At 43.3% G+C, this 14,195-nt stretch overlaps 1 protein-coding gene across 1 annotated transcript in view; it reads right to left on the minus strand.

Moving 5' to 3' along the window:
- Positions 1-14,195, minus strand: part of LOC132115865 (partitioning defective 3 homolog) — a 471,004-nt gene that overhangs the window by 294,479 nt on the left and 162,330 nt on the right. The window contains exon 3 of the mRNA XM_059524256.1: positions 12,347-12,530. Within this exon, the coding sequence (XP_059380239.1) occupies positions 12,347-12,530 (184 nt within the window). The remainder of the gene's footprint in view (positions 1-12,346; positions 12,531-14,195) is intronic.

Consider the following 14,195-nt stretch of genomic DNA (forward strand, 5'->3'; position numbering starts at 1 on the left):
TTGTGGAGAGATTCGCCGAGGACCAGAAAGCTTCACAGGCGTTCAAGCACTTCTTGCCGAAGCGCTCCAGTTCTGCAGCTAGCCGCTCTAGACCGGCCCCACAGAGCTCTCAGTCACGCCCACCGCCTCCTGCTGCGCCATCACGACAGCGTCAGCAACGCAGCTCTGGACCCCGTTCTCGCTCTTCGAGCCGTCGCCCCGCGCCGCGGGAGCCGCGGCAGAGGATTGCGGTGAAGCCAGAAGCCCCGAAAGCATCCTAGCACTGCTGGGAAAGCGCCGGTGTTCGAGTTCCGCTGCGGCCGAGCTCTCACCCAAGCGCGCCGCTGTTGCAGTTCCAAGAGTTGCGACTGCCTCAGTGTTTTCTGCAATGAGCAAGCCTGCACGAGTGCCCGCTTGCCTGCACACAAAAGCCGTTATCACGGCTACCCAGATGTTTCACAAAAACAGCGTTTTTTCTGGTGTCCCGGCCACGGCCGATGGTGCTATAAATGTTGTGACGATGCCCACTCCTCAGTGCCCATCTCCACATGTAAGCACAGCCCTACACACAGGGCCTGCGCTCATAATGTCGACTCAAGTCGGTCGCGCACACTACATAGTAAACGTGCCCACCCCTCAGTGCCCACAATTACTATGTCACACGCGTCATGCGGTTTCTGTAAAAACGAAACCCGTGCACGCTCGTCCGGCCACGGCCGATGGTGCTTTAAATGCAGTGACGATGCCCACTACCCAGTGCCCATCCCCACATGTAAGCACAGCCCTGCACACAGGGCGGGCGCACATAAGATCGACACAGATCGGTCGAGCGCGCCGCATAGTAAACGTGCCCACTTCCCAGTGCCCACATACACTATGTCACTTACGGCGCGGGGCTTCTGTAAAAACGAGGCCCGTGCACGTACATTCTGCACAGGCAGACGGCGAGTTGGAAGTGGTAAAAGTGCACACATGCAGCCCACGGTTACTCGCAGATATATTGAGTCCCACGGGACCCGCTCAGCCTCCCTCCAGTCGGTTAAGCGCCGGAACGGGGTCGAGGATGAGCGATCTGCCCGCTGTGATCAGCGCGCTCCCCGCCTCAGATGCACAGCACACTCGAGCGCCGCCGTTGCCCAGTCAACGGAGCGCGTGTCACATCCAGCCCTTAGCCATTCATGCAAATGCATGGTCAGCGCTTCCAGGGGTTTCGGATTGGGTGCTAGGCATTATAAAGAGAGGCTACTCGCTACAGTTTTCTCGACGCCCACCGCGCTTCTCAGCGCGCGTCGAAACTACGGTCAAAACAGAAGTAGCACACATACTTCGGGCCGAAATATCGAAACTGTTGAGCAAAGGGGCTGTAGAGCCTGTGTCTCAAGCTCAAAGCGAGGGGGGGCTGTACAGCAGATACTTTCTGGTGCCCAAGAGAGACGGGGGTCTCAGGCCCATACTGGATCTAAGGCAGCTGAACAAGGCATTGATGAAACGCAGTTTCAAAATGCTCACGACCAGGAAGCTCCTCGCGCAGATTCGCGGAGGGGACTGGTTTATGTCAATAGATCTGAAGGACGCGTATTTTCAAATACAGATAGCGTCAAACCACAGGCGGTTTTTGAGATTCGCCTTCGAGGGCCAGGCATACCAGTTTGCAGTCCTGCCATTCGGCTTGTCCGTAGCTCCTCGTACGTTTACGAGGTGCATGGATGCAGCGCTCGCTCCTCTCAGACTCAGAGGCATACGAGTGCTGAATTATTTGGACGACTGGCTAGTTCTGGCCCAATCACGAGCGGAGCTCGTGGACCACAGGGCTGTTTTACTCGATCACCTCGAGAAGCTCGGCCTCAGTGTCAATTGGGCGAAGAGTTCGCTGAACCCCAGTCAGACGATCCTGTTTCTGGGTATAGTTCTGGACTCGTGTTCCATGACGGCGCGACTGTCACCACAGCGCACGATGGGCATTCAGCGCGCAGCGAGTTCTTTCCGCTGCGGCGCGACTGTGTCGCTCAAACACTGTCAAAGGATGCTGGGTCTCATGGCCTCAGCATCTCCGGTTCTGCGGCTGGGCCTGCTCCGCATGCGCCCCCTGCAGTTCTGGCTGAAGGCTCGGGTGCCGCGCAGAGCGTGGGCGTCTGGCCGGCTGCATTTCAAGGTCGATCAGAGCTGTGTTGCGGCTCTAGCACCTTGGACAGCGAACGGCTGGTACCGATCAGGTGTAAGCCTGGGGACTTCCCCGAGTGTGAAAATGGTGTCGACGGACGCCTCCACTTCGGGATGGGGAGCGCTGCTCGAAGGCAGACCGTCCTTTGGCCTATGGTCAGAACGGGAAAAGCTCCATCATATCAACTGCCTGGAAATGCTGGCAGTGGAGAATGCGCTGACGCGCTTTTGTCCCCATATCAAGGATCACCACGTCGTAGTCCGTTCGGACAACATGTCCGTGGTGTCCTACATAAATCGCCAGGGCGGTCTCGGGTCCCGAAACCTGTACAGGCTGACGGAACGCCTCCTGATTTGGGCTCAACGCAACGTGCGCTCGCTGAGAGCGGTGCATGTGCCTGGGCTGCAGAATCTGGGTCCAGACAGGCTGTCCAGAGGCAATGTCCCTACGGGCGAATGGTCTCTACACCCGCAAACAGTTCGGCTGTTGTGGGAGAGATTTGGCATGGCGGAGGTGGACCTCTTTGCGTCCCACGAAAACGCTCACTGCCCCGCATTCTTTTCCAAGAACGAAAGCGCGCTGTCACGGAAATGGCCGTGCTGCCCGCTTTATGCGTTCCCTCCCGTCTCCCTCCTTCCGCAGGTGATAGAATGGGTGAGAGAAACGAGATGTTCAATACTGCTTGTGGCACCTCTTTGGAAGAACCAACCATGGTTCCCAGATTTGATGCAATTAGCAGATGTCGCCCCATGGCCGGTACCGTTGAGGAGAGATCTCCTCTCGCAGGCCAGGGGCTCGATTTGGCACCCTCAACCGGAGTTGTGGTCCCTCCATGTATGGGCACTCAACGGTTACCCGCTGATCTCGCAGTGGGAGTGCTAAATACCATCACTCAGGCTAGAGCTCCGTCGACACGACATCTGTATGCCTCGAAGTGGTCGGTGTTCTCCAGCTGGTGCACAGCTCGAGGTTATTCACCCCTTAGTTGTGAGGTGACGGAGGTCCTCTCCTTCCTACAGGAGCTGTTGGATAAGGGCAGAGCCCCATCCACGCTCAAAGTTTATGTGGCGGCCATCGCGGCGTTTTCTGAAACGGCGTCCGGTCAGTCAATAGGAAGGAACGATTTAGTCATCCGGTTCCTCAGAGGAGCTAGGAGGCTGAATCCTCCCAGACCTCCGTCAGTCCCTATGTGGGACCTCGCGGCGGTTTTGGAGGCCTTGAAGGGTCCCCCTTTTGAGCCTATCCAATCGGTTAGCCTTCAGCATCTGTCGTTCAAGACAGTATTCTTGTTGGCTCTCGCTTCTGTGAAGCGTGTGGGTGATTTGCACGCGCTCTCGGTGAGCCAGTCGTGCTTGGAGTTTGGGCCCAATGACTTAAGGGTCATACTCAAACCTAGGCACGGTTATGTGCCGAAATCCCTCAACACACCGTTTCGGGCTCAGGTTATTGCCCTGTCCGCCCTGCCGGTGACAGGGGAGGATGGAGACTCGAGTCTTCTTTGCCCTGTCAGGGTTTTAAGAGCTTATGTGTCTCGCTCTGCTGCCTTTCGGCAGACGGAGCAGCTATTTGTCTCATTCGGTGGACGTTCCAAAGGAATGGCTGTTTCGAGACAGACTCTATCCAGATGGATAGTTGACGCCATAGCGTTAGCTTACGCTTCCAGGGGCCTTCAGTGCCCGTTGGGCGTCAGAGCACACTCCACAAGAGGCGTCGCCTCATCGTGGGCGTGGTCTACTGGGATCTCCTTGCAGGATATATGTATGGCGGCGGGTTGGGCCTCGCCGTCTACATTTATCAGGTTCTATAACCTGGAGGTTCCCGCCTTGCAAGCAAGGCTGCTGTCGGTATAGAAGAATCAGGGCCCTGAGGGGAATTCTGAATTCATGAGCGCTAGGCGCTGCCGACTGTTATATGGGCAGTATTGCGTAAGACCCGCATTGCCACATTGGTCAGGCCTTGCCTCGGCTGTGTGATGTCATATTGCCGCATCTACGGATGCTGCTAGTTATGGGACGGAGGGTTTTTCCCCCTTTTTTCTGTCCCGGACTCTCTGTGAGTCCCTCAGGTGACTGTGCACTGTATATCCTGGGCGTTGCTTCAGGTTTATCGGTGTGTGATCCCTGCGCGCACGGCGTTTTACATCGGGTTCCCGTAGCGTCTTAGCTAAGACGCAGTACGAGAGAGCTCTCGTAAGAGAACGTACTCGGTTACTAAACGTAACCTCGGTTCTCTCTAGAAGAGCGAACGAGTACTGCATTCTCTGCCGTGCGTACGATTCACTCTGGTTCGCTTCGGCGATGAAATAAATCAGGTGAGTCAGCCTTTTCGAGCTCCTTTTATAGGTTGGGCCACACCCGTTTCGGCGGGAAGTGGCAAGAAGGGCGCGAAGCGTCCTTATTGGTCTGATGTTGCATCAGCCTGCGCTCGATAGGCTGTGCAGTTGCCGCAGAACAAGCCAGTGAGCGAGCGAGCCGTCTCGCCTATGGCTGTGTACTGCTGCAAATGCGCTTTACAAAAATACAAAATTAAGGATAATTTTTTGCTTCAGTATTTCGTGAAAAGAGACTTTTCCCGTAGCGTCTTAGCTAAGACGCAGTACTCGTTCGCTCTTCTAGAGAGAACCGAGGTTACGTTTAGTAACCAAGTACGTTTTCTTTATTTTCATGACTATGACAATTGTCGAGTCACACTGAAGGCATCAAGGGCTATTTGAGCAAGAAGGAGAGTGATGGGGTGCTGCGCCAGATGACCTGGCCTCCACAGTCACCGGACCTGAACCCAATCCAGATGGTTTAGGGGTGAGCTGGACCGCAGACAGAAGGCAAAAGGGCCAACAAGTGCTAAGCATCTCTCGGGGAACTCCTTCAAGACTGTTGGAAGACCATTTCAGGTGACTACTGCTTTGCACACTCTTGGCATTCTCTTGATGAGCTTCAAGAGGTAATCAAAGCAAAAGGTGGCTACTTTGAAGAACATAGAATATGACATATTTTCAGTCGTTTCACACTTTTTTCTTATGTATATAATTCCATATATAATTCCACATGTGTTAATTCATAGTTTTGATGCCTTCAGTGTGAATCTACAATTTTCATAGTCATGAAAATAAAGAAAACTCTTTGAATGAGAAGGTGTGTCCAAACTTTTGGTCTGTACTGTTTATATATATATACTGTATATATATTTATATATATATATGCTACGTGTACCGTGTTAAGCTAACTGAGACTTGTTATAGCACTTATATATCATTGCTCTTTTGTTGTTTTTGATTGCTTCCATTTCTTCATTTGTACGTCGCTTTGGATAAAAGCGTCTGCTAAATGAAAAAATGTACATGTAAATGTTTGCACTTCAGCAATAGGAACATTTCACCCAACGTTTATTTCTGACTTCTCATAATAAATAACATCATAATGAATGCAGAGATGACAGAATTGTCATTTTTCTGTGATGCTTTCCTTTCAGCATGTGGTTGTGTGAGATGGTTACATAAGCAACAAACACCTAAAAACTGGTCTGCCCAAGTGCATGATGGGATGCGCCGAGCAAGAGCATAGAAGGAGTCTCGGTAATGAGGGAGAGTGAAAGCTCTGGTGAGAAAGATACAAGGGCTGCCGGGGAGAGTTACTGAAGCTAAGCTAAAGAGATCCAGGCCATGCGATGGAGAGAGGCCACGTGTCGGCCGGCGAGCCCCAGGGTAAAGCACCTGAGTGCAGCACACTCCTCTACTAATGAGTGCTTGCCTCTCTGAGTCCACCGGGGACGTTCCCCGCTCTACACACGCTCCACATCTCCCTACACACTACAAACACTTTATAAATATCAGCCAGCTCTCTGACTGCACTGCAGAACGCACTGAAAATAAATCAGACAGACCAATAGCGCCGCGCTGTCATTAAAATTCAACACCAGTCGACGATGTCGTGAAGCTTTAAAGTTTTCTTTCTTTCTCTCGACTTTTCACAAGATTACGCTTTGGTGTCAGGCAAGTCAGACGGACGCCTGATTCTGTATAATTACAAGCAAATTACATTCATTACCATAATTTACATCTCATCACCAATCCAATTATTAGTTGCCCTAACCTCTGCTGAAAGATTTTTTTTTTTTATAATCAAACATAGGGGAAGAGTTCTCGTTCCCTCTTCTCTCACTTCGAAGAAGAACAATCAATGCAAATTTGCAAAGACGAAAACTCTGAATGTCTGTGATTAAATGCTTCGGCAGCCAAACTCAAGGACCGTCGCGCCGCTGCCGCAGCTGTGATTTTGTGTTATTGCTGGAGTAATATGCTCATCTCCGTTCTACTAAGGTCCTGGTACAATTTTTAAGATTTTTTTTTGGGGGGGGGGGGGGGGGGGGAAGTCAGAAAGAAGGGCTTTCACTATTTATCTATTATCAAAATAAGACAGAAAAAAAGACGATGAAGTGAGCAGGTTATCCATAATCAAGCTTGTCGCTGGGAGCAAACAGAATGTGTCATATCAGTAATCTTGGCGTGGTAAATGGAAAGCTGACAAGTCCTGCGTTGTGAAATGCTCTAAAACGATACAAATATTTATATTTTTGTAAATGCAATGTAAATGCAATTTTGAAATCAATCTAAATGTTAAATTAACTAATAAAGGTAAAACGGTTCATTAAAATTGCAAAAAATAAAAAATAAAAAAATAAAAATTCTTATACTGTAAATTCATATAAATCTTAAGCTTAAATCTTGATGTAATGTACATGGACCCAAAATAGAATACAAAGAGAGGTAATGTTCCAGAATCTAAAGCACTATCCTGCTGCTTAGCAAGTATCAATCATAGAAAGTTTTTTTATTAATGATGATAATCACAACAGAGCATCAATTCTATATGCTGCAGAATTAAATATATAACTTACTATTACATGTGAAAAAAACTAAATCATGACATTTGCCAAGTATGGTAATTTATTCTCAGAATTGGTGCTCTGCATGTAACCCATCCAAATGCACACACACAGCAGTGAGAAGTGAACGCACACCCGGAGCAGTGGGCAGCTCTAGATCCAGCGCCCGGGGAAAAAATGGGGTTCAGTGCCTTGCTCAAGTGCATTTCAGCCATGAGTATTGAGAGTGGAAGAGAGCGCTGTTCATTCACTGCCTCCAACTACATCTCCTGCCAGCACCGAGACTCAAACCGGCAACCTTCTGGTAACTAGTCCAAGCCTCTAACCATTAGGCCACAGCTGCCCAATTATAACTGATTAGTATGAACTGATTTTGTTTATTCTAGTTGATAGAAGTTCATAAACCACGTGTAAACGTGCAGAGGACCATCTGCAGTGTATTTTGGTGTAGTGTTGTACAGTGTTTTATTTTTCTCAAACACACACAAACACACAAATAGGCCTATAGAAGAATTAAATTCCTGCCGGCAGCGTTAGCATGATGCTGGGGAATTCACACAACAGGTGTGCATGACTCCAGATCTCCCTCAGAAGCTTAGAAGCTTAGAAAGCACAACAATAAATAAAAGCAGTGGTTCAAATAGACAATAGAAGAGCCTAGTAACATGGGAACACACTCACCTGTAGTACTATCAGTGTGTGTGCTCTGGAAAGGGACAGAAACAGAGGTTGTTTTCTTGGAGAATAATGCATGGATCAATTCATATTTGCTCCTCTTCCGCTAACATCTTGTTTTTATGCACACCACATCATAAAATAAAAAATAAAAACTTCCACATTCTCCAAAGCTTTACTCTTTATTCAATCACAAAAGCAGAGCTAACTAATATATATTCAAATGCGGCTGTATGAAGTGAACTCTTGAATGTGTGTGGATCAAGGCGAATCTGAGCTGTCACAGTTAATCATAGCTGTATCCTCTCTTCTCTCCACACCTGACTGAGTGTGTCTCGCTGTTCTCTAGCAGCGATTCCCTTGATGACTTCACCTGCCCACTCAACCCCACCTTCCTGTCAAGGTCAGTCCCCATACGTCCAGTGTCAAACACAACTTTAACAGAGCGCACGCTGTGCTCTATGAACCCACACACCTCTCCTCAGACAGCACAGCACACCACTGACTGAACTAAAAGATACAAGCTGATTCAAAATCAGAAACAACATCCACAGACTGATGATTAGAATGATCAAATGAGAATCAGTACTTTCAAAGTCAGAAGATTTAGATTCAGAACAGCTCTAATCAGTAGATTCAAAATCATTATGAAAAAGAGCAGATCGACAGTCAGAAAAATCAAATCAGAAAACTCTGATTTAGGGCAGCTGTCTCATCACAATATGTTCATTTATTAGTGTTATATGATTAGAATGTTGTCCCGGTTTTAAAATAAAGCACAGCAATGATATTTGAGAGTGTATTTTCCCTTTTCAGATAAAGTATCGAAAAAGTATCGAAATCGCAATTGACTTTGTATCGGTATCGAAACAATAATTTTGGTATTGTGACAACACTACTGTGACCTGTTAAAAAAATACTAAAAGTAGCTTAGTATGCAGAGTAGGGCTGTGTGATTAGGGTAAACATACATATTAAGCACACTTCCATATTTGAACTCATATTATAAAAAGAAAAAATAATTTATCATCCTACTTGATGTCTTAACCAATTGATATGTTTGTTACAATATACCTCCTATAATTTCAAATCAATCCGATTATTGTACACTGAGATATGGGTCTCCATGTGTTCACATGTGTCTGCTGGCCATTTTGAAAGCTGTCTAAAAACTTTCACCAAAAGAGGAGCCCCAAAAACTCTATATATATTTAAGCCTTTAATTTGGGTAAGTTTCACTACTTATTGTAAAATTAAGAGATTAATGTTAAGACTTTTGCATATTATAACCAAGAACATGGATGTGGGAAATAATTACATTAGATCCAAAAGATAGTTTTAGCAGATTGTGTGCTACGCTAATATATTACTTCACAGGAATTACTGGCTTGTGGTTTTACATCCATAATATAATAAATTGACAGTTTATTGCTGGTCTGTTGTTTTACACTGCGGTAATTTTTAAAGATTTCATATTATTTTAAGGTGATCTTAAAGGGTGCACTACTATAAAAATGACATAGCTTCAGTGTTCTCAACAAGAAAAAGTATACATAGATATTGTTAATAATAGTTGTTCATATTAAAATATGTATGTACTTCATACATGATGTAGATGATTTATTTAGCAAAATCCTGTCATTTTAATAAATATTACATGAAATGTAGTATATTAAAAAAATATTGCTACTCCAATTAAGCTCAGTGAGCTCTCTTTAAGCTCTTCCACATTGAACGTCTAAGCAATTACTTCATGAACAGACTTTAAATATTAACTGATGGTAGTCACTTTAAGTTAAGTTTATTGATTTACTATGGATTCTGTCAACTCAAATCTGCAGACTGGCTCTGACCTTTGGCAAGTAGCTTCAACTTCTCCAGACTGTAAATCAGTGGAAAATCAGGACAAAAATCCTGCAGTGTATTCCAGCCTTAAGAGACTATATATAAGTTGACTTCCATTTAAATATAGGTTTCATAATGAAGCTAGTCTCTGTGTTCATCCCCATGAATGACATGTTTTATTGGTTTGTTTCACTTGATTTTGAGATTTGTGTTACTAAGCTGAACGTGGACTAGTATAGATTGCGAAATGAAAATATAACTGATTGACTTGAATGCCTTTTTGCTTGATTTTAGTGTTGTTGTTGTTGTTGTTGTTTTATTTTTTATTTTTATTGTGATTGACTTTGTAACCTTCAAATAATATCTTTTTACAATTATTCTATAAAAATGATCTTAAAATAAACAAGACTTTTTAATAAAACATGTTGTGACCTTAAATGGGAACAGGAGTGTGCTTAAAAGGGTAAACACATGTACCCATTAAGTACAGCCAGACTTTTTGAATTTAATGATGTATATTTTAATTGAAATGAAGTTAAATCTTTTTGTGTGAGTGATTAAGATTTTATTTTAATAGAACTTTTTGTACTTAAACCAACATCTTGTGCACTAAAAATATTTCAATGTAGATTTTTTTAGCTTAATAGTAAGTTTACCCTAATCGAAATTTGTGCGTGCCCAATTTCTAAATCGCTTTATAGCATGATTTTCCATGGCCCCGACCTCCCACAGTATGCTATCTGGACCAATCAGAATGCAGCGCGCCTAAATGGAGCCCGAGAACCGAACAGACTGGGCATACAGACATAACGCCAGGTTGACACACTCCGTCTGTGGTAGAGATCGTCTGATATGGGTTTTTCTCATAATTAAAGTCAATCATTTACATAAAAGTTTGAGCATTTATCAAGCAGAATTTTGTTGGAACATAAATGTAAACATAAATATACATTTAAATAAAATAAATACAATTTTATAAATAAAAATCATTTAAACTGAAAAATATAAAAAATAAAATATATAAAAAATAAATAATAGTAGTGCTGCAAACACACTAGCAACCAGCAACATTTGTGTTTGGTATAAATGACACAGAACATCTAAAGTGCATTCTAATTTCAAACTTACATCGCAGTCTGTTCATTATTAAAATAAAGAACACTCAACCAAACATTTAAACTGTCAGTTTAAATAGACCGTAGTATACCGGTCCACTCTGCTGTTATGCCAAGGACGTTTTTGCTCATGTGAAGAGGATGATCTTTTCCGTCTAGTTTACATAAAAAAATAACAAATATAGTTTATCATTCAGATACATTGCAAATATGGAAACATTTGGATATGTGCAGAACGAGACGTGAGCAATAACCTCCAAATACATCTAGTGAAACCCGCGCTCGCTCGTCCTCGTATGCACGCACGCATGCACTCTCGATCTAATGCACTGTAAATGCAGGATTTTCAAAACAAATAGGCCTAGCGCAATGCACAAATTCAAAATCGAACATTTTGCAGAACAGGATCAAAAAAAGTACTGGTCATAATACGTGCATAAAATGTTTGATGTGAAAAAATTGGTTCACTGACTGCGCAGCACAGCCACAAGCGTCACAGTTACGTTTGGGATCATTTTATTTTTAATACTATAGTGTCATTTGATAACATTGCAATTGAGTTTTAAAATACAACAACGAGCACCACGAAACCATTTAAAGAGGCGCATTCAGCGGTCTCCTTGACGGGAAACAGTCAACAAAGTAAAATGATCTCAAACGTAATTAAAAATTAACATGGATTGACACAGAAATGTAGTAATTATACAATAAATGTATATAATTAATGTCTACTGTTTCACAGTCAACACTAGATTTAAAACAAGGAAAAGTGTAATAATAGATGGCACTCATGGAGATAGGAAAACAAAGTAATATTTATTGAGTTTAAACTGTATTACTGTACTGTGATAAAATAGAATCACAATGCTGAAAAAGTATTTTCAGAAACAATGTTTGGATTTGAAATCAAAATAATGGATAAATGTGGGGTTTGTAGTAAACAGCCACGGATCAGGAGCGGACAGCAAAAGCGTCCTGTGCGAAAGCAAAATGAGTCCCGGCTGCTTCTACACCGCATACACATACTGTATACGCACTGAAGATGGAGTATGTGTGAACCTCACACAACAAATCTATTTCAACACATGAGGAACCGCTACAATGAGCTCTATGACCAATGAATGGCAACAAATAAATCCCTTTACTTAGTGATCATTTTGACTTCTGTCTGCTCTAGAGACAAGTTACAACTTTTTGAGAGAGCTCTAATTGTTTTTTTTTCTTTAAATCAGAAGATTCAAAGATTTAAAATCAGAATTGAATTCAGCAGACTGCCAATCAGAACAATCAAATCAGAATCAGAACTTTCAAAATCTGAAGATTCAGAACAATCATAATCACTAGATTCATAATCAAAATCAGCAGACTGACGAGCAGAAGAATCAAATCAAAAATAGAAACTGTTACGTCGTTTGGGCTGCCTTGTTGAGTGCAGTGGCACTGAAAAACATTATATTCGATACACTTTAAGCGGTTTTATTTTCCAGATGTAATGGACTAGTCCAATGAATCGTAATGCCTACCAAACTGAAAGTTCAATACGAATGTGTGTATCTAACACACCAAGTAAGTATTGTAAAAAAAAACAATCAACAGAATCAGAATAATCAACCTCTATAAAATTAAAATCAGAATACAATGAAATCAAATTAAACCAAAATGCTTGAATTTGAATGGGGTGGTCACTCACTGGTCCTGAGGGCCGATGGGGTGACCTCGATCTCACTGCTGGTCTGGTAGGGCTGGAAGGCTGACAGGTTGCTGGAGTTGATCTCACCCGTGCTGAAGAGCTCTGGACTCTGGGTGCCTGTGGAGCTGGCACTGGTGCCGTCCCCGCCATGATGAGGGTCCTGCTCCTCGTACACTGCCACCAGCTAAAGTCAGACAAACCATTATGTCAATCACACAGCTTGATCTATTTGATATAACAATATCTAAATACCCTACGAGGGACCACCTTCCTTTAAAATAATGCAACTAGAAATGTTCATGGATACAGGAGATATTTACACTTTGCTCCAATTAATAAGATACCAAAGCCTGCAACCCAAAAATGAGTTGTCAAGAAACACACAACAACTCTCTATACTTTCTCTGTGTCATATTTCATGTACAGTATCTACCTCTGTTTATTTTTATTTGAGCGCATTTCAGACTAAATCAAACATCTGATAGTCTCCAGAGCTATGAAAGAGAAAATATTCCTGTGGGTCGACTCCTATTCTGAGAAATTATGACTTTATACTATGATACATTTGAAAAGATTATTTTGATTAAATTATGAGCAAATGCACTACGGATAAAATAGTTCAAAGCCACACGCCCCTGCACTGCATAATGCTGCAAAAACAAGAAAATTGCATAGAGGAGTTAGCGGGAAGGTTAATTCAGCAGCTTTTGTCCTGATCTCTAGCGACATTAACTGTTCACAAATCCACCAGAATAATTGGAACCAGCAAGTCACATGCAAGCCAACACAGAGACACTATTGTGTGAAGCAGTTTACATCTGTTGATTTGTAAACGCTGGTGCTCTATGGTTAGCATTTTCCTATTTACTCCTCACTAGCAGGCAGAACTGTGACTGGAAGCCCAGTTATATTTTTTCTCCCCTGTCTTTCTTGCTCATACTCTGATTTTAAAATGGTTTATGATCAGCCTAATTTAAAGTGACCACTCATTTGTTTCTTTGGCCCAATTAAAGCATGTCAAATGAATGCCCTTAATACGACGATGCAGCCACTGCGCTGACAGACTGCTCATCACCATGACCACTGCTCGTCTCACTAGAAACCACCTTACAGAGCTCCTTTTGGCTCTAAATGTGTCTCCTTGCATATATAGATTTGGGAAACAAAGGGAACTAAACTAAAAAGAACCATGTAAATGAAACATTAAATACTAAAATATCTGAGAAAATATCATCCTACTAATAATTTGTAACTGAATAGCTGTACTTTCTTGACATAGATCTCTTTAGCGTCATTATCTTTCACCCAACTGTATTTGATTCGATGTTTAGATGCATGTCTGTTTGCTGATTGTGCGGCTCAATCGTTTCCTGCACACAGTCCTCAGTTGGAGAGCCGCCGCTCACTTCAGTCACTTCAGTCTGCACTCGAAATCAAACGGGGTATTTGTTTATAAATCACACAGTATTTATGGGGACTTAGGAGGCCCGTGTTTAAACCTAAATGCACTGAAGCTCCATGAATAACCAGTAAACTGCAGTTTTATCTGGCAGCTACAGCTCTCTGCCTTTTCAATAGTGCTTGCAGGAGGGAAATGACAAAAATAATGGTTTGAGAGGGTAAAAAAAAAAAGTTTAGTTTCAGAAGTAGGGATGGAGGAATGGATGGATGGGTCAATAAATCAATCAATAATAATTAAACTTTTAGATTTAAATTAGCAAAAATATATGCTTTAAGCAGATTCGGAATCAGAATCAATATCAGTAGAATCAGAATCAAAAGAACTGTAATCAAAAACAAAAATGTAATCAGTAAACTGAGAATCAGAAGAATCTGAATACTTTAAATA

Source organism: Carassius carassius, chromosome 35 (assembly GCF_963082965.1).
Source record: "Carassius carassius chromosome 35, fCarCar2.1, whole genome shotgun sequence".
Classification (NCBI taxonomy): Eukaryota; Metazoa; Chordata; class Actinopteri; order Cypriniformes; family Cyprinidae; genus Carassius; species Carassius carassius.